General features: G+C 57.2%; 3 protein-coding genes across 3 annotated transcripts; 1 reads left to right on the forward strand and 2 right to left on the reverse strand.

Annotated features, from left to right (window-relative positions):
* Positions 1–6: 6 nt before the first annotated feature.
* CXCL16 (C-X-C motif chemokine ligand 16) lies at positions 7–3,776 on the forward strand. Its single transcript, XM_002924444.4, has 5 exons — positions 7–266; positions 558–696; positions 942–1,024; positions 2,614–3,033; positions 3,480–3,776. The coding sequence occupies exons 1-5, from the start codon at positions 200–202 to the stop codon at positions 3,524–3,526; spliced, it is 756 nt and encodes a 251-aa protein (XP_002924490.2). The 5' UTR covers positions 7–199; the 3' UTR covers positions 3,527–3,776.
* Positions 3,777–4,009: 233 nt separating this feature from the next.
* Positions 4,010–5,632, reverse strand: MED11 (mediator complex subunit 11). Its single transcript, XM_034647413.1, has 4 exons — positions 5,460–5,632; positions 5,191–5,321; positions 4,398–4,544; positions 4,010–4,197 (listed from the first exon to the last, which is right to left on the reverse strand). Exons 1-3 carry the CDS (start codon positions 5,542–5,544, stop codon positions 4,407–4,409), a joined length of 354 nt encoding a protein of 117 aa, XP_034503304.1. The 5' UTR covers positions 5,545–5,632; the 3' UTR covers positions 4,010–4,197; positions 4,398–4,406.
* A 6,754-nt stretch (positions 5,633–12,386) lies between these two features.
* On the reverse strand, positions 12,387–20,577 carry ARRB2 (arrestin beta 2). Its single transcript, XM_034647412.1, is given in 15 exon segments — positions 12,387–12,889; positions 13,146–13,202; positions 13,204–13,290; positions 13,388–13,471; positions 14,163–14,300; positions 14,583–14,655; positions 14,841–14,925; positions 15,374–15,509; positions 15,624–15,691; positions 16,058–16,117; positions 16,385–16,581; positions 16,779–16,823; positions 16,918–16,978; positions 17,591–17,621; positions 20,392–20,577. Coding segments are annotated over 15 exon segments (1,239 nt in total). The 5' UTR covers positions 20,415–20,577; the 3' UTR covers positions 12,387–12,795.
* Between the last annotated feature and the right edge of the window lie 4,332 nt (positions 20,578–24,909).

Genomic DNA, 24,909 nt, shown 5'->3' on the forward strand with positions numbered 1-24,909 from the left:
GGCCGCGCGCGGGCCCCGCAGTACCGACCGCGCTGTCGGTTCGGACGGTGCGAGCGCCGGAGGAGGGCGCCGTCAGCTCGCGCCGCACCCCCTCCACCCCGGCCGGGACTCGGCGCCGACGGCCGCGGCTGCCCGGCATTCCTGCAGGCCCGGGACGAAGCCGCTGGACGTCGCGCCCCGGTCCCGCCTGGCTCCCGAGATGAGCCAATTCCGGGGCGCCTGGTTCCTCACGCTCTTCGTCCTGCTGGCGCTGCTGCCTCCGCCAGGTTCGTCTGGGGCCGGGCTGGCTCACAGGTCCCCGAATCCGCGGACGGGATGGAGGCGGCGGGGGGCAGGAAGCGCCGAGGGTCGCGGGGTTACGTTGAGTAAGTGGCGAGCCGGGCTCCCCAGGCAGCCCGGGCAGGGGACAGGCTGGGGGACACCCGGGTCCGGGCCGTGGTAAGGACGTGTTTGGGGTGTGATGCGAGCGTTGGGCGCGGGGGTCAGATCCGGGATCTAGGGAAGAGGCGCAGTAACAGCGGGGGGAGTCCCCGTGCTGACCACCTGTGCCCCCCCAGGCCATGGCAACGAGGGCAGCGTCATCGGCAGTTGTTACTGCCACACGGCGATTCGTTCGGGCTCCCCTACAACGGCGGAGTTCATGGCACATCTCCGAAAACACCTGAGAGCCTACGATCGCTGTAATTCCTACATCAGGTAATCTCACCGAGCGCTGGGAGAGCGCGCCTCTGGGGGCCTCCAGGACCCTCGCTGCTCCAACTGGAACTCCTGGGGGGGACTTAGCCCCCTCCCAGGATTCCATTCTCCGTGCCTTACTTTCCCTCTCCCACCAACCTGGGAATTTCCCAGTCTGGGCAGAAAGGGCTCACTGGCAGTTGGCAGTGACTTCACATCTTTGGAATGAGGAAAGAGCGAGCTGAGACCACGGTCTTCTTCCCTAGGTTCCAGCTACACTCCCGGAGTGTGTGTGGGGGCAGCAAAGATTCCTGGGTTCAACAGTTGATGAGCTGCTTTGATCGCATAGGTACGGGCTTCTCCCCTCCTCCCTGGGGTCTGTTTCCAGTGCAGCGGTCTCCCCCTTACAATCGTCTTCGCCTTGGCTGCCTCCCCATGACACCTCGAGTTCGTCTTGTGCCTGCTGCCAGCCAAAGCCCCCTTAAGCCCCCGTTCACCCAGTCACTCGCCATCACTGTCGTGATTTTTGCCAGTTCTTCCTGTGCTCTAATTTACTATTTTTCTGGAAACCAAGGCACTACTTTTGTTTTCCAGTATTTTACCATGGAAATGTAAAGACTTACAGAAAAGTTGAAATAATTGTTCAGTGAACATCATAGGCCCACTACCCAGGTTCCACATTATTTGGCTTTTATATGTTTGTATTTTCTGTCTTTTCTGTGGTAGGTACAAAATACAGCAAATGTAATTTATATTTTACTAAATCAAGTTTTACAGCCCGTTAACTATATTTGCTTTAGAGCACGCCCATCTGTCTATCCTACCTGTCATCAATCCACCTGATTGTTTTTAAAAGATTTTGAGGGGCGCCTGGGTGGCTCAGTCGTTAAGCATCTGCCTTCGGCTCAGGGCGTGATCCCAGCGTTCTGGGATCGAGCCCCGCACTGGGCTCCTCCGTTGGGAGCCTGCTTCTTCCTCTCTCCCTCCCCCTGCTTGTGTTCCCTTTCTTGCTGGCTGTCTCTCTGTCAAATAAATAACTAAAATCTTTAAAAAAAATAAATAAATAAAATAAAAGATATTGAGAGAAGAAAGAGCGGATGAGCAGGGGGGAGGGGCAGAGGGAGGAGCAGAGTCCCTGCTGAGCAGCTTAGGGGCTCGGTCCCAGGATCCTGGAATCAGGACCTGAGCTGAAGGCAGTCGCTTCACCCCCTGAGCCACCCAGGCGCCCCACGTTATTGTTTCATGCATTTCCAAGTTAGCTGCAGGCAGGACCGGACATTTCAGCATGTGCACTACTGAGTTCAATACTTTATTGTTGCTGTTTCTCTTTTGAGGTAAAACTTACATAAAGTAAGACGAACAAATTCTTATGCGTACATACGCCACTTCTGACAAGCGCAACCAGCAGCCCGTCCTAAGCAATAATACCTCTGAAGTCACAGCAGTGATGTGCCGGCTGGTTTTTCTCCTAAAATAAATACCCAGAACGTTCTGACGTGTCGCAGTGGAAGTTGTCTTGTGTGGCTCCCGGGGCGCGCAGACTGCTCTGTGGGCTGGAGACCTACACGAGGGCTCTCACTTAAGCCTCCTAGTGCCTGGGGCCCTTGGTAGGAAAATTCTCCCTGCAGCTGCTCTACAGCTGGAAGAAAGGTGTCCCAGGGAGGTCAAGAGACAGGGGCCAAGGTCACGCAGTGACTCTGGCAGAGCCAGGGCTCCCACAGAGGTCTCCCTGTTTGGAAAGCATGCCCTTCCCAGTGCTTCCCTGTTGTGGTCTGCTCACTTCCTTCTCCACCCCCCTCTCCGCTCCGCCTTCCTCTCCAGGCCTTCAGCTGTTACCTTGACGTTCAGCTTGATCCACTAGCTCCCCTCTGCTCAAACTGGTTCTTCACCCGGTCCCCTCATCTCACAGCCCTGATTCCTTACTTCTTGTCTCTCCAGAATGTGGATACGCTAAGTCTGGGAGTGCGGCCCCTGGGAAGCATTTACCTCCTCCCAGCACCCAGGTTCCTGACCCCACACAGAGGGCACCTTTAGACATGGGCTCCCCTGCTCAGACGTACCTGCCACCTGCCTCGCAGTCTACCGTGCAGCCCACGCTTCCAGCAGGAGCTCCGTCCTTGGACAAAAAGCTCACCCACGCCAATGAAATCGCTGCATCCACTGAGGGCCATGGTCTGGGGGCTGGGCCTGAGGCTGGGGAGAGGCAGAAGCAGCTGGAAGAAAAAGTGGGGCCTTCAGCTGGGACCTCAGCCATGGTGCCAGTGCTGTCCCTCCTGACCATCATCTTCGTTCTCACCATCGTCCTCCTGTACGTGCTGTGCAAGAGGAGGCGGGAGCAGGCACTGCAGCACTCTCCGGGTAAGCTGGACCTCTGGGCCCCTCTCCCAGGGACTCGGAGACTCCTTGGCAGGGATCCTGCCCCCAGTAGCTCCTATGCGGCTGGAAGCCTGCCCCAGACAAATATGAAGGCTGTCTGCACCGTGGACCATAGGCCATGAGAGGACTCAGCTAGAGACATTAATAGAATAGGGAGCGAGGGAGGGAAGCCATCACAGGCCCAGGGACCCGTACTTGACCTTCAAAGCCAGGCAGGGCTTGGAGCAACATAAGCTAGGGGCAGGCTAGGGGGAGATGAACCTGTGGAGGAAGGTGGGGGCCATTCACTTAATTCATAAATCTTTTCTGAGCACTTACTCTGTGCTAGGTTGTACGGTTGATGTTTTGGGGTCTAATTCCCCAGCTCAAGCTATTCCCCCCTTTCCTTAATGTTAGAGCTGGTATCTTAATTTCCTTATCTTTTCCAGATCTGCAGCTTCATTACACACCCATGGCATCGGACTCCAACGCCTGAGCTAACAGTGGAAACCCGTGAGGGTGGACGCCGTGATTTATTCAGCCCCCTATGCCTTTAATTAATGCAGTAGGATAATCCCTGGCACAGAATAGGCACTCCATTGCTATCTGATGTTCAATATACAAATACCCAGCCACTGCCCTCTTGTAGACTCGTCCCGAGTTTTTTCCTGTGCTATAATGTAAAATCTTTCACTGTAACACCTTAAACAAATTATGTGTTTAATTACTAAAGATTATTTTTATAATTATTGACTCTTCTTTCTGCAGACATTGGCCTCATGCCCTTGCCCCCTTACCATGGTTCCTGGCTTCAGCTCCTCCACTCAGGGTCCCACCGCCCCCTTGTCCCAGTCTGTCTTCACACACCAGCTGTTCCTCCCCCGAACCCCCACTGCAGGCCTGCCCCCGCCTCCATGCAGTTTGGTTTTATTTCCTCAATCCGCGTATCACCCACACATGTTCCACTGAGAGTCTGAGGTCCTTGCTTTCATTGCTGTTGTTTTTATTATTAAAACCCCTAGTTGTTCTTTTGTCTCTTTCAATGAAGAAGAATGTGTCTTCACTGGTCCAGTCTGCAGAAGCCTGGGGTAGGGACACGGAGTGTTTGAGGAAACGCACTGGGTGTCTCACTCTGTCTGAGCTTGTCAGCACTTTTGTGTCGTGCACCTGCGGAAACACCCTGCTTGAGGAGCCAGGGCATCGAGGGCCTGCTTGGTCTTGAGTGGCTCCATCCCCAGCTTCTGCCCCTTTGTCCGCATATACTCTGCCCAGCAGGGCCTGTAGGTGGCAGCCCCGACTTCCCACCCTACAGGTCTCCAGGTTCTGTCCCCAGTGCTGGGGTGTCTTCCTCCAAGTTCTTGCTCTACCTGGTTGGCCTAGTTTTCCAGCATCTGCTCACAGGTTCGGGCCACATCGCTGAGCTTGAGGCGAGTGTAGTCCACTCGCTTCAGGGCCATCTGACAGTCCTTCCTCGAAGAGTAGCTGGAGCCCTCATGGGGCTGCCCTGTGGCCACCTGCAGGACATTCAGATGCATCACTGATGCACCCCTTCCCCTACCCAGCTCCCCAACCCAGCGAGCATCAGGTCTCTGGTCTCATTTCTTCCCCGACTGTGAAGCCGTCCCGGCACACGGGAGGTGGCTGGGTGACCCAGGGCAAATCACTGAACTTGTTAACCTCATCTGTAAAGTGTGGGTAACCGTAACTACTTGCTAGAGTTGGTGAAGGATTAGATAAAGCAGTGTCTGGCACGTTGTAAAACTTAATGAAGGCTGTTTGCTGTTGTAAAGACCTGAGAACCCTCTCAACCCTGTCCCTTTTCTCAGGACGTTGCCACTTCAGGCCCCTGAGGTGCACAGCCTTGTGGCTTTGGCACTGCTCGCGAGTCCTTTCCCAGGACTTCCCCGTCCAGCAGCTCAAGGGATGCGGGCCAGTGAAGCCGGCAAGGGCCGCCTGTAATATTTTCCCTCCGGAGGGGGAAGCCGACCCTGGAAGGGAGGGGTTCTGCCAAGGTCACCCGGCTCGCTGGTGGGCGGTGCTGGCGTGGGTGGCCAGGTCCCAGCCCGCTCCAAAGGCCAAAGCTCCGCCCCCGGGGATCCCCGCAGGCCAAGGCAAAGGCGGAGAGCGGGGTGCGGGCGCAGCGCCTCCCACCGCGCACACCTGGGTGAGGTAGCGGATCTGGGCCGACAGCTCGGCCTCAACGTGCTGCACCGACGCCGTGAAGGCCGCCGCCTGCCGGTCCAGGAGCCGCTCGTTGGTTTTTTCCTTGGACAGTTCCAGGATGACGGTGCCTGCGGGGGGCGAAGAGAGGGCCAGGGCTGGCCGGAGAGGGCCGCGGCTGCCCCACGCGAGAGCCCGTCCCCCCGCGGGCACCGGGGGTCCCTCCCCTCCCCGCTGCGAGCGCAGGTGCCGGCCGTCGTGTCCCGAACCTGCATTCTGGAGAATGGCGCCGATTTCCCGTTCGATGTCCTCCAGGGCGCGGAGCCTCTCGTTCGCCAGGCTGTAGGTAGCCATCGCCACTCTGGGACGCCCCCCTCCACGGGCTTCTTCTCCCGCGGCGAAGCCCAACACTCGAGCCCGGAAGCGGCTGTCGGTTTGCGCCTGCGCAAGACGCGCTCGGGGGCTGCGACTACAATTCCCAGGATGCCCGGCGCCGCCTGGCCTGGTGAACTACAACTCCCAGGGTGCCGTGCGCATGCCCTGGTCTGCGCCGCCGCCGCCACCTCGCGACCACCTGTGGTAAGAGGCGGTGGTGAAGCATTGATTCACTAGTCCGAGGTCGTTCAGACCTGTCCGCCTTCGCGACGCTCCTGGGGTCTGGATTTGATGTGTTCTACGAGAAGTGCCTGCGCGGCTGCTGGTGCTGGGTGATGATGGTGGGAGCTCTGGGGTGCTCTGCCTGCCCGCCCCTCTCCGCCGTCCGTCGGGCCTGGGGGATAGGCTGACTCGGTGAGTGTTCCATTGTTCCTCCCGGGCGGGAGCCCCGCTGACACCCAGGCTTCGCAACATGTCCCGGGAGCTGACTCCTTTCAGCCTTCCCCCCTTCCCTTTCTGGTTGCCGTTTACGCGGCGGGGTCTGGGGATGCGGAGTGAATGGGATGGGCTGTCGTGACAGCGAGGTCGACGTTTGCTCCGAGGCGTGCGCAGGGTGCACCTGCAGGAGCCCGGAGAGAGGAAGTCTGGGGCGCAGCGCTGCTGGAGCCGAATCTTGCGGGTTAACCAGGTGGACGAGAGCCTGCAGTGGAAAAGGGGAGCAGCGCAGGCAAGTGCATGAGGCCGGGGAGGGAGTACAGCCAGGGATTCAAGTTTGAGCCGAGCGAGTGACCGGTGGCGGCGGCGGGGCTGGAGTGGGAGCCAGATCAGGAAAAGGCTTACAAGCTAAGTAATTTGGACCTTGTTCTGAAAGCCCTTGGGAGCCCTTGAAGGATCTTCACGATGTGTGTTATGGCCGGGTTTGCCTTTTTTGGAAAGGTCAATCCGGACAGCTTCTGGAAGGTGGGGAATGAAGGTGGTTGGCACAAGGTTAGCAAAGGAATGGAGACTTTCAGTTCAGCTTGAGGGACCTAGCATTAAATTTCACTCCTTTTAAAAATTCTAATAAAAGAACAAGTGGATTTTATTTAGGGGTCAGAGAGAGAGAGAGAGAGAGAGGAATTAATAGCAAAACTTTAGATAGAAGCTGGAAGACAGAAGGGTAAGTGGTGACTGATTTAGTAGTGAAGTGGTAATGAAGGCAGCAGCGGAGAAAGCTTAAAAGCAACTTGTTTTACTCTTAAATTATGTGCACCATGTACAATGGGGTGTGGTTGATACCAAAATGAAGGGGATTATTTTAAGTAGTTAGACCCCCCCACCCCACCCCCAGATCTTCTCCTTTAATGCACACATCTGTGCGACCACTCAACCCCAACTCATCGGACTACTGGAGGTCTCTTTGTTGAAGATGGAAAACAAAGGGTCTTTGCCATGGAAACCCCTCCCCCCCCCACCCTGGGCACAGTTGTATTGAAAACACAGATTAGGGGGCGCCTGGGTGGCACAGCGGTTAAGCATCTGCCTTGGCTCAGGGCATGATCCCGGCGTTATGGGATCGGGCCCCACATCAGGCTCCTCCGCTATGAGCCTGCTTCTTCCTCTCCCACTCCCCCTGCTCGTGTTCCCTCTCTTGCTGGCTGTCTCTATCTCTGTCAAATAAATAAATAAAATCTTAAAAAAAAAGAAAAGAAAAGAAAACACAGATTAGGGGTGCCTGACTGCCTCAGTCGGAAGGGTAGTGAGTTTGAGTCTCAGTCGGAAGGGTAGTGAGTTTGAGCCCCAATAATTTGTATTGAAAACACAGATTACGGGTGCCTGACTGCCTCAGTTGGAAGGATAGTGAGTTGTGTAGAGATTACTTAAATGAATAAATAAATTTAAAAAAAAACTTTAAAAGAAAGAACTAAAAGAAGACGGATTCAATGAAAGTTTATTTCCTGAGTTGTTCCAATCTGGAATTCTTACTCCAGCTGTGCTAAGATGAGGGCTAAAAATGCAACGATTCAACAACATAGAACTAAGCTTTTCTCCCCCATAGAACAGCCCAGCGTGGGTAGTTCAGCACGCTCCACGGGTCAGCCGGAGATCAAGGCCAGCGGAGCAGCGCTGCCATCCTGTAGGGCCTTGTACTCCAACATGTGGTCTGCAGGCCGGTAGCCCTGGCATTCCCCGGAAGCTGCTAGACTTGCAGGATCCCGCGCACATCTTCCGAATCAGTATCTGCTTTTGAAGAACCTCAGGTGGTCTGAATGCACAGTAACGTCTGAGGGACACGGCTCCGGGGCAGTGCCGGGTGCCCTGTTGGGACTGGCTCACTGCCATCCCTGGGCCGTAGTTGGCAGCGAGAGGGGAGAGGAAACGTGGAGGAGGCACATCTGGCCCGGAGGTCTGCCTAGGAAGTGGCCCAAGTAAGCCCTACTCACATTCCACCGAATACCAGTCACATGGTCTCACCCAGCTCCGGGGTGCTGGGAGAGCCAGTCCTTACCTCGGTGGCCAGCTCCTGCCCTCGCACCACGGAAGAAGAGATTTTAGGGGAGACGTGGGCTCTCACAACAGCGAGAACGAAGACGGAATAAAGACATTTTGGTATGTCCAGGGGTTGCAAATTTTATACCGAGTTCCCTTTCTCAGGAGGTTCTTAGAAGTAGACCCCCAAAAGGAAACTGTGGGATCCAGAAAGTGAGGGAGGCCTTGGGCACTGCAGAGAGGGCGAGAACACGGGGTGAAGGGGGATGCAGGGTGACAGGCACGAAGACCATCGAGATCACACTGGAGCAGATCTAGAACGCTTCTGGATTTCTTCACGGAGATGGAGGCCAGGAACATCTGTTGCATAGTGAACGGATCGAAAGGATACGTAGACTTTCCAAGGAGAGTATAGGGCAGAGTTAGGGATGGACTCAGAGAATAAACAGATTCTTAAAATGACGGTGATTCAGGGAGACAGCCTGGCGCTAGAAGAGAAAGGTCATTGATGTACCGTGTGACAACGCTGGTACGTGTAGGCATGGAGTGTAAATATTCAATATTGAGCTGACCTCCATGGTTACCGTTCTCTTGGGAGTATGGGATGCCGGGGGCAGGAGGGAAAGTATTCCACTGTGGGGGAGAGGGGCTGAAGGGAGCTCAGCCTTCTCCTCGCGTGGTGGGGACTCCAGGGATGCTTCAGACACAAATCAGGAAGTGGCACAGTGAGTCCCTTGTTTGGGGGTATGAATCAGCAGCAGAAGGGACACCTGGAGGAGGTGAACGTGGCTGCCTCTCAGGAGAAGGGACTTGGAGAGGGATGGGGTACAGGCCTTGTGATTGTCCGACTCCTTACACTATGTGCATGTATGACTTTGAAAATAACAACAAGTGGAAGTGACATGGTAGAGAGGAAATGAGTAGAGATTTTCTTCCTGTGGAAGAGACTTAAGTGTGAGGAGTGTCTTGTCTTTGGTTTCCTTCCTTCCTTGAGTAGAAGAGACTTGCGTGGGTTTATGCCTCATGGAGGAAGAACCAGTAGAGAGAGGCAGAGGTCGAAGGGGGGGGTGGGCTGAATCAGGGTCTCAGAGGAGGTGGGAGGGGAGAGATCTGAGCGCAGGTGGAGGGATGAGCTTTGAGGAGGAGGCGGCTTGACCTTCGTGGTACAGAGAATTGGGGTCCATGTCGGTGTTTGGGGGTAGAAGGTGGAGGTTGAAGTCATTTGTCCCTCGAAGCCGGATCTCTGTGAAAAGGAGACGTCACTGCGGGCGGGAGGAAGGTTTACACGGCGGTGAGGGAGGTGGCCAGGAAGATGGAGAGGGACAAAGGCTCGTCCGGAATTGAGGGCCCAGCTGAAGTTAGAGGCCACAGATCGGCAGCGGCCCCGAATGTGTGCCCAGTGCCCAGTGTTGGCACCGAGGATGTGTTAAAAATTACTTGTTGGGTGAATGAATACGTCCACTTGTGCCGTGTGACTTTTCTGTGGCGGTGCTTGCCAGCCCTGTGTCGGGCGGGCGGGCAGGGTGGCGGTGGGACGGAGCCGAGGCTGGGGTCTGAGAGCAGGCGTTTGAAAGGGGGGGCAGTTGAGCTCCTTGCAGGGGGTACGGTGGGCTCCAAGTTCAGTGTGGAAAGAAAAGCGCCAAACTGCCAGGGAACAGAAGGCCTGAGAGCTTGGCAACAAAAACAACCCAGAAGCCATTACGAAAGTGATTATGATTGTCGACCTTAAAATTTAAAAAATGAGTTATTAAAAATATCAGGAGGAAAACGCTTTGCAACCAGACGCGCAGCTGCGCGTTGTGGATGCATGCAGTGCCCCGAACTGCGCAGTTTAAAATGGCTGATTTAAAAAAATTTAAATTTAATTAGAAAAAAGGTTAATTTTATGTTCTGTGAATTTTGCCTCTGTAAAAAAACCAAAACCAAAACCTTTTACCCCCAAAATTGCCCCCCAAGATACAAACCTAGAAACAAATTCAAAAGACAGTGACAAACCGGGAACATATTTGCAAAATATATGACGAAGGGCTAATTTCTTTAGCAAAAAAAAAGAGCCCGCAGAGCCCACTTTAAGAAAACGTACCCCAAGAAATCTGGTTTTATCCTCACTCGTAATCCAACAAATGCAAATTAAAGCTCAGATGATGCCGTATTTCACCTGCTTGATTGGCAGGATCCTCAGGATGCTGGCCGTCTTTGACCCAGCAAGCCTGCTTTTCGGGATTTGTCCTACAGGGGCGCCTGGGGGGCTCCGTCCCTGACGCGTCTGCTGCCCGCTCAGGTCATGATCTCAGGGTCCTGGGATGGAGCGCCGCCGCCTGGGGCTCCCTGCTCTGCGGGGAGTCTGCTTCTCCCTCTGCCTCTCCCCCTACTCACACTCATACTCTCTCTCAAATAAATAAAATCTTAAAAAGAAAAGAATTTGTCCTACAGATGGTTCGTGTGTGCAAAAAAGGCATATGTTCGGGGATAAGGACTGTGCTGGTGTTTGCATTAGCGGACCTCCTTCATGTCCCTCGGCAGGAGACGGGTAAAAAAAAGTGCCATCCAGGGAATGGAAGGTCATGCAGCTCACTGAAAGAATAAGGAAGGTCGGTGTGTCGCTACAGACAGAAACGCACCGTTAAGCATCTGACTCTTGGTTTCCACTCAGGTCATGATCTCACAGTCGTGAGATCGAGCCCCATATCAGGCTCCATGCTCAGCACGGAGTTTGCTTGAGATTCTCTCTCCCTCTCCCTCTCCCTCTGCCCCTCCCCCCTGCTCCCTCTCTCTCAAATAAATAAAACTTAGAAAAACACTCGTACAGGTATGACTGAGTCCCAGCAGGATCTCTGGAAGCATGATCACGGGACTGGTGATACTGGTCGCCGCTGGGAATGAGGAGTGGGAGGCTGGGGTTCAGGGGCGGGGGGGAGCCTTCTTTTCACTGTTTGTTGCATACAGCTTGGATTTTTTTTTTCTTTACACCATGTGCATGTTTTACCTTCTTAAAAACATCAGAAATTTTATAAAAAGCTAAAAAAAAAAGAAAAAGACACCATTTCTCAGATTGTGTGCTAATTCAAGACCCAGGTGCGCGGATTCCTCCGGGAACCTGCTGGATGGGCATCTGGGAAGGCAGAGCCAGGGACGGGCGTGTTTGTCGTGCGCTGTCCCCCTTCCCGGGGCTTCTAATTCACCTGATGACGTGCTGAGCTCCGAGCCCCGTGGGCCGAGAGCTGGGCGGTCGGGGAGTAGGCTCACAGGACTCGGAGTGCTGCTGGCAGTCCCCCTGTGTGGCAAAGACCGGGGTGCGCGGGCTGGGCTGCTGTGGAGGGCCGAGCACGGTCACTGGCGTCTTGGCAGCACTTAAATCCGCGGGTAAACAGCGGTCCAATTAGATGTCAGGCGCCGTAGGCCGCAGGCCTGTAGGAGCTGACCCCCGGCCCCATCTGGAATTACTTGGGCTTGCTGTCTCTGTCCTGTTCCTGCCCTCACATACGGTGCTGCCATCGCCCAGAATGTTCCGACCGGGTCCTCATCTGCCAGTTCTCTGCTCAAAGGCCCCTCCCTCCGGGGAAATCGTCCCCAAACCCCGGCCTAGGTCAGCACTCTCTGACACACGTTCTCCTGGCTCCTGGACTTCTCTGGAGCGCAGATAATGTCATTAGGTCACTAGGGAATGATTTAATGGTGGCTGTGGTCACTGCTGTGTCCCTCCATGATGCCTGGTACAAAATAGGGACTTCGGAGGCGGGCTGTTGATGGAGTGAATGAATGCAGGAGACAAAGGCTGAGTGACAGGAGTGGGAGTGGGGGGGGGAGTGAGCTGTGTCCGTGGAGTGTCGCTCCCACCCGCAGCCCAGCAGCTGGGAGTGCCCGATGAATGTCCGAGAACTCGCAGTGACTTGCCCGCACAGGCGTGACTCCCTGTGGCCCCACGGAATGTCCTGCGACTTCTGTCCGGGGAGGCCTGTGGTGGGGCTCCCACCGAGCCCCAGGGTTGGGCGGCCAGAGCCGAGAGCTCGGCCACAGCAGGTCACCACCCGGTCACGTGTGTCAGCAGCAAGGGGGAAGAGGCCGCCCTGCCCGCTCCCGAGGCTGGCCGGCCACGGGGAAGTGAGCGGCCGGTTCCCCTGTGAGTGCGTCAGCTGACGCTGTGGCTTTACCCAACTGTACCCTTGAGTTTGGACTGAGCAAATCGAGTTTCAGTGTTTACCTTGGAGCACACGACAGCCCAGTGCTTCGGACATTTACTGACAACCTCTGGGCCCGGCGAGGAGGCTGGCTGGGGGCTCAGCCCCCAGGGCAAAGGCCCGCATGGGCACCTGTCTGCCCCTTCAAGCCCGCACAGAAGACACGGACACTCCTGCCTATTAAAAGGTTTATTTTCTTCTTTATGCTCAGAAACAAAGAAGTGGCCTTAACCCCCCAGCCCCAGACGGTCTTTTCTTGAAGGAAAGGGAAGCTGTTGGTGTGAGGCTGAACGTGGGGGTTCCTCTCCCCACTTTCCCTACTGTCTTTCAGCAACCCCCTCCGCAAAATTTAGGTTCGAACACAGCTTGCCACCCACGGGGGGGTTGGGGAGGCGCAGCTGGAGTCCAGAAAGTAATGCCCACGTTCCACAAGAGATGGGTCCAGTGCGTGTCTGGGGGCGACTGGCGAGGGAGGGAGGGAGGGGAGGGGAGGGGAGGGGTTGCCTGGGGAAGCTGCTGAGCGGAGGGAGGGACGGTGGGGAGGCTGGGGCCCTCCCTCCCCCAGCAGCACCCACCCCTCCTCCTAGCAGAACTGGTCCTCATCCTCCTCGTCCTTTATCCCCTTCAGCCGAAGCCGGGCGAAGTCCTCAAACACGATGTCATCGTCCGTGGCGTAGCTTGATGGTGGAGAGGAGGGGTGAGGTGTGGGCTCCAGGCCCTTCTCGGCCCCCTGCTCCCTTCCCAGAGCCAGGGGTGTCAGAGCAGCCACGTGGCTGGATGCATTGGCTAGAAGGCTAAGCCGTCTGGATTTGATGCTTCAGCCCTCCCTCCCCCCGTGGGGGGGGGGAAACGGGGGCGAGGGCAGATTTGAGGGGTGCAGGAAACTCTGCCCACAGAGGTCAAAGGTCAGAAGGTGGGGGAGGAGCGTCTTACTTGGTATCAAACTCAATGAGGTTGGTGTCCACGGGGGCATCTGTGTCAGGAGCAGCTGAGGCGAGGAGGGGGTGGGTGGGGGAGGGTGATGTGGTCGTGGGGCTTGGGGTGCATAAGCACAAACGGCAGCTCCACGGAGACATCCCTGCGGCGGGGGGGGGGGGGGGGGGAGCCAGCATGAAGGGCCAGCACCCCACGCTGGAGGAGAGCCCTGCCCCCCACGCCCCTCCCCGCGCACTCACCCGCCACGAGACACCACGAGCTTCACCTTGACCCTGTAGGACACCAGGATGCCCAGCACCTCCTTGTTGGCGCCCTCCTTCACGCTGCAATGAGGGGGAGGAGCTAGACCACAGCCCGCCCTGGGGCTCCCCGAGGCTCTGGGTGGGACCGCATCCCGGCGGTGGCCTCCAGCAGCCTAGACCGTGCTGTTCTCACGGCCAGGCACCCCTCGCCCAGAACCCGCTTGTGGCTTCTCATCTCTCGCGGTAAAAGCGGACGTCCTTGGGACCTGACAGCCCTGCCCCATCCTGCTCTCCGCCTCCCTGACCACACCTCCTACTCCTCTCATCGTGGCTCCTCTGCCACGCTGGCCCCCGGCCTGCCGTGTGGGCTCGTGCAGCGCGCACCCCGGCCCCGGCTCCGTGAGGCTGTGGCCACCCCCCACCACGGGCATGACGGCCCCACACCTCCTCACATGTCCTCGCAGACTCACTGTGGGTCCCTCCTCGGAACCCACGCCTGGGGCGCCTTCCCCAGCCCCCTCTCCGCAGTGCGCACAGGCTGCCGCCCCCGCTTCATCCCTCCCTTCTCCGCCTTGCTTCTGGACGCGTCACCGGACGTGCTGTGCGTTTCACTGCTGATCTGTCTGTCTGTCCTCCCTCTCTAGACTCTGGTCTGTTCTGGGCCCTGATAACGCCCCGGCCCCTAGGACAGAGCCTGACGCGCGGCTGGCCTGAAGGAGCACGTGAGCCCTGGGCTGCGGGAGCCCCCTGCCCCCCCCCAGCCCACGCTCACATGGTGCTGGAAGCCAGGTTGGTGTCCTCGTGCTTGAGCTTCCCGTCCAGGGCAAGACCCCGCTTCTCCCGGTTGTCGCTGAGCAGTGGGGTGATGGTGTACACTTTGCAGAACGTGGAACTGGGGGACACCTGGTCACTGGGGAGTGGGGCCAGGAGACCGAGACTTGGGGGGGCCGCTCCCACCCCCGGGGGCTTCTCCCCCACCACTAGCCCGGCTCTGTTCGGGCCCATAGGTAACGGGCGGGGGGTGGTTAGAGGTCAACCCACTCGGGAAAATGAGCGGCTCAGAGGCACCTGCATGTGGAGGGAATGCCCTTGTAGGTGGGGATGGTTCCGGACGGTTCCATCCCCACCTCATTCTCCCGGGGCTACTCCTCTGCCCTCAGGGAGGGGGGTGCTGGGCTGTTCTGTTACTCACTCTTGTTCGATCTGAGCCACGGGACACTTGTACTGGGCAGTGCTGAAAAGGCAGATGTCCGCGTACTGTCTCACTGCGGGGTGGGGTGGGGGGTCAAGCAGCCATGCCGGGAGCACAGCCTGCTGCTCCCCCCCAGGGGTGTGTCTCCTTCTGGGGCAGCCTCCCGCACTGGGCTGTGTCCCTGGGCTGAAATCACGCTGGGAGCCACGTGGGCAGCAATTCCCACCCCAGGACCCCCTTCTGTCCCCCACCTCCTACCAGAGACTTTGATCTTCTTGATGGTCTTGGTGGAGTTGTTGGTGACGTGGACGTTGACATTGAGGGGCTCCCCGTGGTAGTACAGCTTTCGAGGGAAGGGGGTCAAGTTAATGCGATCTGCTTGCACCGGTCCCACTATTAGCCCCCCCTCCCCGGCCCCCACGCAGACCGGCGGCTCAGTCTCCCTCTAAACCCAAGCCCACGCCTTCTGAGGCAGCCTTCTTTAAAAACGCTGTCCTGGGGGTGCCTGGGTGGCACAGCGGTTAAGCGTCTGCCTTCGGCTCAGGGCGTGATCCCGGCGTTGTGGGATCGAGCCCCACATCAGGCTCCTCTGCTATGAGCCTGCTTCTTCCTCTCCCACTCCCCCTGCTTGTGTTCCCTCTCTCGCTGGCTGTCTCTATCTCTGTCGAATAAATAAATAAAATCTTAACAAAACAAAACAAAAAAACCCCCACTGTCCTGGCCGGTGGCTTCAGTCCTCCCCCCACAGTCCCTCTGCACCGCAGCACCTGTGTCACCCCTGTGCACCCCACCTCCTTGTCCAGGGAAGCCTCAAGGTGCAGGGACCTGTCGGACATGAGGAAGTGGCGTGTGGTTTCTGCCGAAGGCTGGGGGCCGGGTTTCTCTGGGGCAAACTGCACCTTTCGGATCACCAGGCGTACAGAGTTCCTGGGGGTGGGGGAGGAGGGACGGGAGGGGCCAGTGCTCAGACACGCAGACCCCCACCGCTGCCTTCCGCAGGCCTGGGGCTGGTCACAGCCCCGGGGAGCTCGCTTCCCTCACCTTTTGTGGCTTTTCTCTTCTAGCGATTTGGCACAGAAGGCTCGAATCTCAAAGTCGACTCCACAGGCCTCGGGAGGAGAAAAGGTCACATCTTACACAAGGCCCCTGACACCACCACGTCCTTCCTTCCCTCTCCCCTCGCCTTGGTCAGGGACTCTTGCCCCATTGCAGTCTGGCCTGAGGAGTGTAGGGCCTGGGGTTCGTGCTCGTCCTCCCAAAGACCCAGTCCCTGGCAGAGCGTCAGTCCTGTCTGTGCAAGGTGAGCCCCTGTACTCACCCGGGGGTGTCCGGAGGCACCGTGAGCAGATAAACCGTGTTTCTCCTGGGGACACGCCCCACCCTGGCTTCTCCCTGACAGCACCCCCTCGCTGTGTCCCAGGCTCCTGCTGGAGCCCATTCTGTCCCCTGAACCCTTGGACCCATTCCCGCCGTACCTTCCCTGTGTCCTCGGGGCCTGGCTGCAGGGTGACGGAGCAGGGCAGATTCTGGGGGATCTGTGGGGAGGCAAGGGGAGGCTTCAGTTCTCCCAGAGAGCCCCCAAACCTTTCTCCCCATCCCCACTAAGAGGCTGGAGGAGGAGTCCCAGGGGGTGGGAGAGGAAGAAGGAAGGGGCCCCAAGGAGGAGCCAGAGACAAGGGTGGCCCCGAAGGCGGAGGGGGGTCTAGGTCACCCTCTTCACTGTTGCTTCCAGATTTGCCCGGAACAGGTGCCCCCCTCAGTCCCAGACCCCCGGCCCTGCAGAGGAGGGGGGGCGTCCTCACTGTGAAGAAAAAGGGGTGGGCATGTTGGCCCAGCTTCCTCAGCAGCCGGTCCTGCAGGCGGGTGGGGGGCCGCGGTGGGTTGGGCACGGGGGGGAAGGCCTGGTAGTTGGCGATGAACAGGTCTTTGCGGAAGGACAAGCCCAACACGTCCAGGTCCTCGCGGCCATAGCGGAAGGCGCAGGTGAGGGTTACAAACACTGCGAGGGAGGGCAAGGTGGGGCGGTCAGGAGCCCCCCTGCCCCAGCCCCCCAGTCCCTAGCAGCATCCGACCTGCTTGAACCCGACTTCCCTCTTCCGTCTCGGCCCTCTGTCTCTCCAGGGTCGTGTCAGTGCCAGCCCGCCCCCCTGGGCCACCCTAACCTCCCCTGGGCGTCCCCTGCACTCGGGCCAGTACCTTTGCGGTCCTTCAAGTAGTCAGGGTCCACGAGCACCACGCCATCTGTGAAAGGGACACACGAGCTCACTTCCTGTCAGGGCCTCCCCTCCATCCCTGGGCCCAGGGGGCCCTGGCGCTGCTTTCGGGGCACACTCACCGACAGGGTCCACTTTGTCCAGGTGGTCTACAAAGTCCCGCTTGCCCAAGTACACGGTGAGCTGGGGGTACGGAAGGGGCACAGGGAAGATTGGGCAGACGAGTGCGGGGCGTCAGAGCCCCTCAGAGTGGTCGTCCCACCCCTGGTCTTTCCACGCTGGGGTAGCCCCGGGGTTCCTCCCAGGAGGGTCAGAAGGGGAGAGTAGTGGGGTTTCCCAGATTACCCAGCCCTGAAGCTTTTCTCACCTCTGCCCACAAGTCAGCAAGTGTGTGTGGTGGGGTGGGGTGGGGTGGTGGTGGGGAGTGGGCTTGGGGAGGACACGCCCCAGACAGCCAGTGAGAGAGCAGGGTGTGGTCTCACTGGCTCCCCTCAAGGGACTCTGGGATACACAGGCCATAGCCTGGGGACCCTGGGCTGGCTCCCAAGAGGGGTACCCTAGGGCTTCTGAGTCCTCCCCCTTCATCTGGCCTAGGGACCCAGACCTGTCCCCACCCAGCCCCGTGGCTGGCTCAGGTTGAGCGGCCTTTGCGGCAAGGGGCTTCAGGAGGGAAGGAAGTCGGCTTTTAGCTGTCACAGGAAGTGGGGAGCTAGGGGTTGGGGATCGGCTAGGGGCAGGCTGGGCTTTGCAGGGGCCCAGAGAAGGCTGGGACGAGAAGCAGCATGGGAGACTCACCTTGCAGTTAGGGCTTGACTTCTTGAAGACCCTAACAAAACAGAAAGGGAAACCCACTGCCTCCCTCAGGCTCGGCGGCAGGGACCCCCACACCAGCCCGAGAAGCAGAGCTCCCCCGGGATTCCGCCTGCAGGCTTTGGGGCTTTGCCAGCTCTACCCCTCCCACTTCTTCCCAGAAGGAGGGCAACCACAGGTCTTTAATATTCCCAACACAGCCGTGGTGGCCCCCCCTCCACCCTCGCTAGGTCCCCTCCTCCTGTGGCAATGACCCCTGGTTGCCACAGGAACCACCCAGGCTCTTCCCAGAGCACAAGCCCCAGGGGGACCCAAATCGGCAGGTTGTAGGAGCCTCTGTCTAAGACCTAACCCTCTCTCTCCATCTTCTCTGGTCTCCAGCTCCAAAGACAGCTGGAGTACCCAGAAGGGCAAAGGCCCTGGCTTTTGCCCCTAAAATGGTTTCTACTTCTAGCCACTACATAAGTGTGACCCGACTCCATTAACCTCCAACTGTCCCCATCCCTGATCTCAGCAGCCTCAAAGCCTATTTGTCTTTGAAGGCCAAGCTCAGCTATCACCTCCTTTAGAAAGCAGATCCAGCCCAGACCCCGGTTACTCCATTTTTTGGGGGGGGTTCCTGTCACACTGGCTTCTGTTTTACTGGTGGTGTGACACCATGCACAGGCCGTGAGCTGTGTGTCACCTGCCTCACTAGCTCGACTGTGAACATCGGAGGCCGTGTCCAGTTTGGCACACCCAGCACGATGCCAGCCGTACGATAGAGACAATGATGCTGGCTGACATTTGTCGGGAGAAGGCTCCGTGCTCAGCACTGTGCCAAGGCCTTCGTGTGTGTTATCTCACTTAGTACTCTTAGCGACCCAATGACGGAGGTCCCGAATTCCTAATTTACGGGTGAGGGAACCGAGGCACGGGGGGGGGGGAATGGAAGGATTTAGCCTAAGGCCCCAGAGGGTGTAAATGGTAGGGCAGGCTGGCTCCAGCCATGCTCTTCCTCACTAAGCCGTTACACTCTCCTGTCTCTGCAAACGGCATTAAGTTTGTTGAACTGCAGGGGATCTGCTCCCCGGAGCCGAAACAATCTGAGCCTGGACTCTACCCACTGCTGTGAGCGTAGTAGGTGTCTGGTGGCCCCTCTGCTCTGGCCACTTGCAGGTCTGCCCTTCCTCATCCTGATCCGCTCTGCCTCGGCAGCGATCCCTGGAAAGGGTCCTCAGCTAGTAGAAACTGAAGTCCTGCCAACTGGCCCATCCTTCCTCCAGCACCCTCCCCCCCAGTTTTGCTCTAACTTCCTTGCCACTTCCTCCCAGAACGTCAGACTGTCCAAAGGCCATAAGGCAAAGGGTATGGTGGTCCCCAGGTATCCCCTCCAATAAAGGAGAGGGGATGTTGGCACGGTGGCAGCTAGAATAAGCACCCACCCTGGAGGCGGACAGCTATGGCATCATCCAGCTTCCCCTCCCCTTTGCTTCTAGATTTCCTCTTTGTCCCCGGGCTTCCTCCTATTAGGAAGAAAGCCACTGGACTGCGGTTTTGGGGGAATGGCCCTGGAGCATCTGCAGGGCCACCTGCCCTTGGGAGCCGAGGCCAGGGAGCAGCAGCACTTGTACCCCGAGGCTCGCCAAGGAGGCAGAGTGTGGGGGTGCGCAGAGGTGCCCAGTGAGGGGGCCACCGCCAGCAGATGTTCTCTCCATTTCCTGTGGCCCAGAATTAGATGGGGGTGGTGGGATTGTGCCAAGTCAGCAGTCCCCCTCTGGTCCATCCATCCTCCTCCCTGAACCACATAACGGAAATTGGGGGCCTCCCTTGAGTCAGCGACTTCCCCTTTCTCTGGGGGTGTTTAAGCCCTAATCCAGGACACCAGTCCTCCCTCTGATCATCTCTCTGATACGACTCAACTTGGTGCTCAGAAGCCTGGGTTCTGGTGGGGCTGAGAGGTAATGTTTTGCAGCACAGGTGGTGTCTCAAGACCAGGGCCCCATTCCTGATCCCTTCTGGATTGAGGCATACAGCCCCAATCTTTTCCTCTTTTGCTCCTGCTCCCCAGGGACTCGGGCATTCACCCACTATCCCCTTGGGGGTGTTGGCCCACAACAGGAAGTGGATTTTGCTAGAGACCAAAAAAGAGAACTCGGGGTATCAGTGGAAGGAAGGAGCCTCAATTGCACAGAAAACATCCGGGGAGTGGATGGCGTGCCCAGGGCAGACACTGCCTTCCCTCACCTCTGGGAAGAGGGGTAAGGCCCAGAAGCGGGGAGGGTCGTCACGCACTCTGCTCCCCCAAGATGAAGCTGTTGCTCCTAGCAACCTGGGGGAAGGCAGAAGTTTGGAAGCAGAGCCACCTGGCCCTTGGGACAGCCCGACTGTCTGTGTGGTATTGGACAGGAGGCTCTCCAGCAGCTCGGCACGAGTCTAAGGGGGGATCCCCTCCCAGCATCCACCCTTCCCATACCCGACCCCTCGGGCCGGCCACCTGCTCCTCCTTCCTCCGCCCCTGCATCGCAGCCTGCACCGGAGAACCCAGTCGTCCGGCCCCCACATCCCTGCGAGAACCCAGACGTCGGTTTCCTGATCCCCTTCAGCCCTCGCTTTCTGCAAGGGCCCTGGCATGCGTCCCCCCTATTATCCTCGAGGACCTAGGCGTGCGGCCCCAGATGGCTGCCCCCTAGGGACCCAGGCGTCCAGCCCCCGGGCTCTCTCCCCGGTGTCCTTGTCCGGGGACCGTCCCGGCACCCGCCCCGCGCCGCCGCCCACGTCCCGCCGCGCGGCCCCACCTCTCTTACCTGGTGCCCGGTTTCTCCCCCATGGTGCGCGCGCCCGCCGCCCGCCGCCCGCCCGGTTCGCGGCTCGCTCGCAGCCTCCCAGCCTGCTGCCAGGTCCCTGCTCCTCCCCGCGCCAGTGCGCACGCGCGCCCTCCGCGCCTTCTCCTCTCCCCCGCCCCTCCGGCCCCCCTGCGATCCTGGGGAACCGGGGCCAGATGCGTCAGCCCGGATCGCGCGCGCCGCGGCGCCGCCCGCCCTTTCGGCGCAGACCCGCGCGGCGATTGGCTCCGACCGCGCCCGCCCCTCCGCGGCCCCGCCTCGCCGCTCCCGGGGTCCCCAGTGCCCGCTCCGTCGCGCGCTGTCCCCAGTCCCCGCTCCGCCCGCCCATCTCTCCGCCCCTCCGCACCCCTGTAGGAACCGATTGGGCCCCTCGGAACCGAGGCGCCCGCCTGCCTGGAGGGGAGAGCCCTGTGATTGGCTCCCTGCGTCCGGGACGCCGCGGGGGTCCCCTCCCCTTTGTTTGCCTTCTCAGTGGCAGTGGAGGCGGAGGGAGGCGGTGGGGGCGGAGGAACGCGCTCCGGCACAGTCTGGGAAGAAGGACGAGGGGGTGCACACGTGGGCGAGCGGTTCCAGTTGCGTGAGGCTCGGGTTCAGGGCGCGCCGCTCACCCCAGTGCTCGCAGCCTTCTTTGGCCCGCCCTCCCGCCTCTCTCTCGTGGTGTGTCGGCTCCCTCTGGTGTCTGGCTTTGATCTTCCGCAGGATTACTGTGCCCGGTTTCTCGGACTACCCATCCCTTCCATCTACTCGCATCACAGCGAGCATCCGTCCCTGCATCCGTCCGCCCATCCATGCATCCAACCACCCATCCAGGCGTCACGCCTTTTTCGTGCCACTGTGCTGGGCGATGGGGACACAGACACGAATTCACACGGCCCCTGCCTTCCCAGCACAGTTCAGGAGACACATAAACAGGTATTAGGATCCCAAGAATACTAGAATGGAGGTATGACTCAGAAGGACAAAGCGACTACCGGCGCTTGACTGGGGCAGGGGTGGCGGGGGGGGGGTACGCTGTCCAGAGGAGGAGACACTGGAGGACAATCTTTCTGCAGGGTGGGCAGAAGTTGGGAAAGGGCGTCGCGAAGACAGAGAAAGGCAAGGCACGTCCTCTTCCGAAGTGTTTGTGGGGTTCCACCGCAGGAGAGATGAGGGGGAGGAGGAGGACTGGAACAAGTGTGAGGGATGATGACGTGAAGGAACGAAACCGAGGTCTTCCCAGAGGACACCCAGAGGATACTCGGATCCCACAGTGGCTTTTTTTAAGCAAAAGACTGGCACGATGGGATTTCTCCTTCAGGAGGATGATTCTGGGCATTGTGGAGGGTGGAGAGACCAGGGCAAGGTTATGTGGACTAAGACCAGTCAAGAGGAGAAGAGGGACCAGGTGGAAGAGCCGTGGACTGGAGGGGGTGGTGATGATGGGTGCCTGACAACTCAGGACTTAGGGAGCTAATGCATTTCTCCTGCTTCCACGTCTTTCCCATTTTCCCCATCTTCCACCCAAATGGACTAACTTCACCCTTCTCCCTCCACTTTTCCACACAACAGAAAGTAATATGCACAAGATAGTTTCTGAGATCATCTTTAAGGTCCAAACATAGGAAATAAGACAGAATCAGAGAGAGAGACAAACCATAGGATACTCTTAGCTATAGGGAACAAACCGAGGGTTGCTGGAGGGGGCGGGGTGGCGGGCTGGGGTGACTGGGGGTTGGGCATGAAGGAGGGCCCATGATGGAATGAGCACTGAGTGTTCTATGCAACTGATGAATTACTGAACGCTGCATCTGAAACTAACAACACACTATATGTTAACTAACTGAATTTAAAGAAAATAAGTTATTTTAAAAAGGTTCAAATATAGGCCCTCAGTTCTGTCACCACCTTCTAAGCTCGCCCTTCATCCCTTTCAAGCTTTAGATCATACATTTCTTTTAGACTCGTGAATCATTTTTTGTCAAAGGGTCATGACCAAAAGATAATGAGATCCATATTGCTACATATCTAAAGTGATTTTGGGGGGCACCTGGGTGGCTCAGTCGGCTAAGCATCTGCCTTCAGCTCAGGTCCTGGTCCCAGGGTCTTGGGATCAAGTACCACCTTGGACTCCCTTCTCAGCCGGGAGCCTGCTTCTCCCTCTCCCCCTGCTGCGCCCCCTGCTTAAGTTCTCTTGCTGTCTGTCAGATAAATAAATAAAATATTTAAAAAAGAAAAAAACAGTGATTTTGGGACTGAAAGGTAGTGGTCTGTGTGGCATGAAAGCTACTGTATTAAAAGGTACTAATATAAAGACAATTTTAGAAAGATGTTAAGGCTAGAAAGAATGAAAGAGATGCACCATATGTGGGTGGGAAAACCCATCATTACAAACACATCATTTCTCTGCAGATTGTGTATAAATTTAACACCATATCAAAATAACAATGGGAGGCTGGTCCAAAGGTAGTGAGTTATGTCAAGTGATGGTTCACAGTTACAGATCGAACTCCTGGTTCTACTCCTCATCCCCTCCTCACTACTGCACCTGACTAGTCCTTAAAAATAAATGCATACAATGGGACTTTTTTGGGGGGGAACTTGATTCCAAACAATCAGAAGAATCAACTCACAAGTCTAGCCAGGATAATTCTGAAAAATAACAGTAAAGCAGGCATTTGTCTTACCTGATAATTTTATTATGTTACAATAATTAAAATTGCGTTATTGGTGCAATAATAGAAAACAGCAACGAAAGAGAATCTGGGATCCAGATACGGACCCACACGGTAGCATTTCAAGTCAATGGAGAAAGAATGGCATATTCACTAAATTGGGTTGAGACAGTTGGCTATTCATTCGGGAGAATAAAAGTGATATCACCATCTCACACCTTAAACAAAATAAATTCCAGACGGGTTAAAGATCTAAATGCATGGAATAAAACTGTAAAAGTATTAGGAGAAAAACAGGAAAATACTTTTATAATCTTGGACGTTAGGAAAAGCCTCCTAAGACATCAAACCCCAGGGCTATAAATAATACCAGTTAGCATTTTATCGTATTTACCACGTGCCAAACATTGCTCCAAGTACTTTACATATATCAATTTGTTTAATAAAGCTCTATGCATTAATGTTTTATAATGATCCCCACTTTACAAATGAGGAAGGGGAGGCATAGTTAAGTAACTTGCAGGCTCATACAACCAGCAAGAGGCAAAGCTGGGGGGCACCTGGGTGGCTCACTTGGTTAAGCGTCTGCCTTCAGCTCAGGTCATGATCCCAGAGTCCTGGGATGGACCCCACATAGGACTCCCTGATCAGCAGGGTATGCTTCTTCCTCTGACCGCCCCCCCCCCCCGCCCCCGTGCTCTCTCATCCTCTCTCTCAAATAAATAAAATCTCTTAAAAAAAAAAAAAAGCAGGGTGATGTGGTTAAGGATGAAGGAGATTGGCGCGGGAGCTACTTAAAAAGAAGCCCTCTTTGACGATGGCAAGATGGCATCAGAGATTGAAAGAAAACTTTGTCCAGGCAGAAGCAGCAGCATGTGTAAAGGTCCTGCGGTGGGAGTGGGCTTGCTGGAGGACAGAAAGAAGGCTAGTTTGTCTCAAGGAAAGGAAAGACAGGGAGACTGAGGGTACTTGCGTATGTGTGGAGGTCAGAAAGGTGGGTATGCGTCAGATTACATAGATTCTAGGCACCCAGGTGACGAGACGGAACTTCATTCACCCATTTGGAAGCCACTGAAGGGCTTTAAGCAGGGAGTCACAGGAACTGACTCACATTTGAAAAGACCACTCTGCTTGCTTTGCAGAGAAGGCAAGACACAGGGCCAAGAGGGAAGCCATGGAGAGGCCATTGTAAGACGCCAGATGAGAGAGAACGGTGGCTGGGACTAGACGGGCCCTGGAGATGGAGGAAAAAACAGCCGAACGCGGTTGGTGTATTTCGGACTTGAAGACGGATTAGACAGGGGGGCCGGAAGACAAGAAATACAGGTGACCCTTAGCCTTGACTTTTCTTCGTATTATTAGATCACCCTTGTGCACGAAAAGTACAAGAGAAGTATTCGAGTCAGGCATCAGGGAAAACGCGGAGCAACTCAAGTACGCAGCAGGACAATTACACCATGGCGCACCCATTGCACTGCAGTTTAGAAAAGCAGCCCGAAGACGCCACGATGGTCACCTCGTGGGACAGGCCGAGCGCAGCCGCTGCTCCTGCGAGACAGACCACGTGTTTGCGTGTCCGTGCACAGAGCGGCGTCTGGAAGGCAGGCGCTGCACCGGGGGAGGGGTTCGGGGAGACCCGGTTGGAACTTGTTTTTGCAGCGCGCGCGGACGGCGCCATGTCCGTAGCCGTCACTGCACACACGGCCCCGAGCGCGGCCGCGAGTCCGACTCCTCGGACACCAGCCGCGCGGACCGCCAGAGGTCCCGAACCTCGGGCGGCTCCGCCCACCCCGGCCGCCCGCGCCTTTTGTGCGGCCCACGTGGCCCG

This window comes from Ailuropoda melanoleuca, chromosome 17, assembly GCF_002007445.2.
Source record: "Ailuropoda melanoleuca isolate Jingjing chromosome 17, ASM200744v2, whole genome shotgun sequence".
NCBI lineage: Eukaryota > Metazoa > Chordata > Mammalia > Carnivora > Ursidae > Ailuropoda > Ailuropoda melanoleuca.

Bases quoted from the DNA above. Each gene is read 5' to 3' on its own strand.
- CXCL16 (XM_002924444.4), top strand. From the start codon at position 200: ATGAGCCAATTCCGGGGCGCCTGGTTCCTCACGCTCTTCGTCCTGCTG. The intron at 1,025-2,613 runs GTACGGGCTTCT...TTGTCTCTCCAG, and splicing joins GAGCTGCTTTGATCGCATAG to AATGTGGATACGCTAAGTCT. The intron at 3,034-3,479 runs GTAAGCTGGACC...TATCTTTTCCAG, and splicing joins GGCACTGCAGCACTCTCCGG to ATCTGCAGCTTCATTACACA.
- MED11 (XM_034647413.1), bottom strand. From the start codon at position 5,544: ATGGCTACCTACAGCCTGGCGAACGAGAGGCTCCGCGCCCTGGAGGAC. The intron at 5,322-5,459 runs GTTCGGGACACG...CGCCCCCCGCAG, and splicing joins CGCCATTCTCCAGAATGCAG to GCACCGTCATCCTGGAACTG. The intron at 4,545-5,190 runs GTGTGCGCGGTG...AATGTCCTGCAG, and splicing joins AGATCCGCTACCTCACCCAG to GTGGCCACAGGGCAGCCCCA.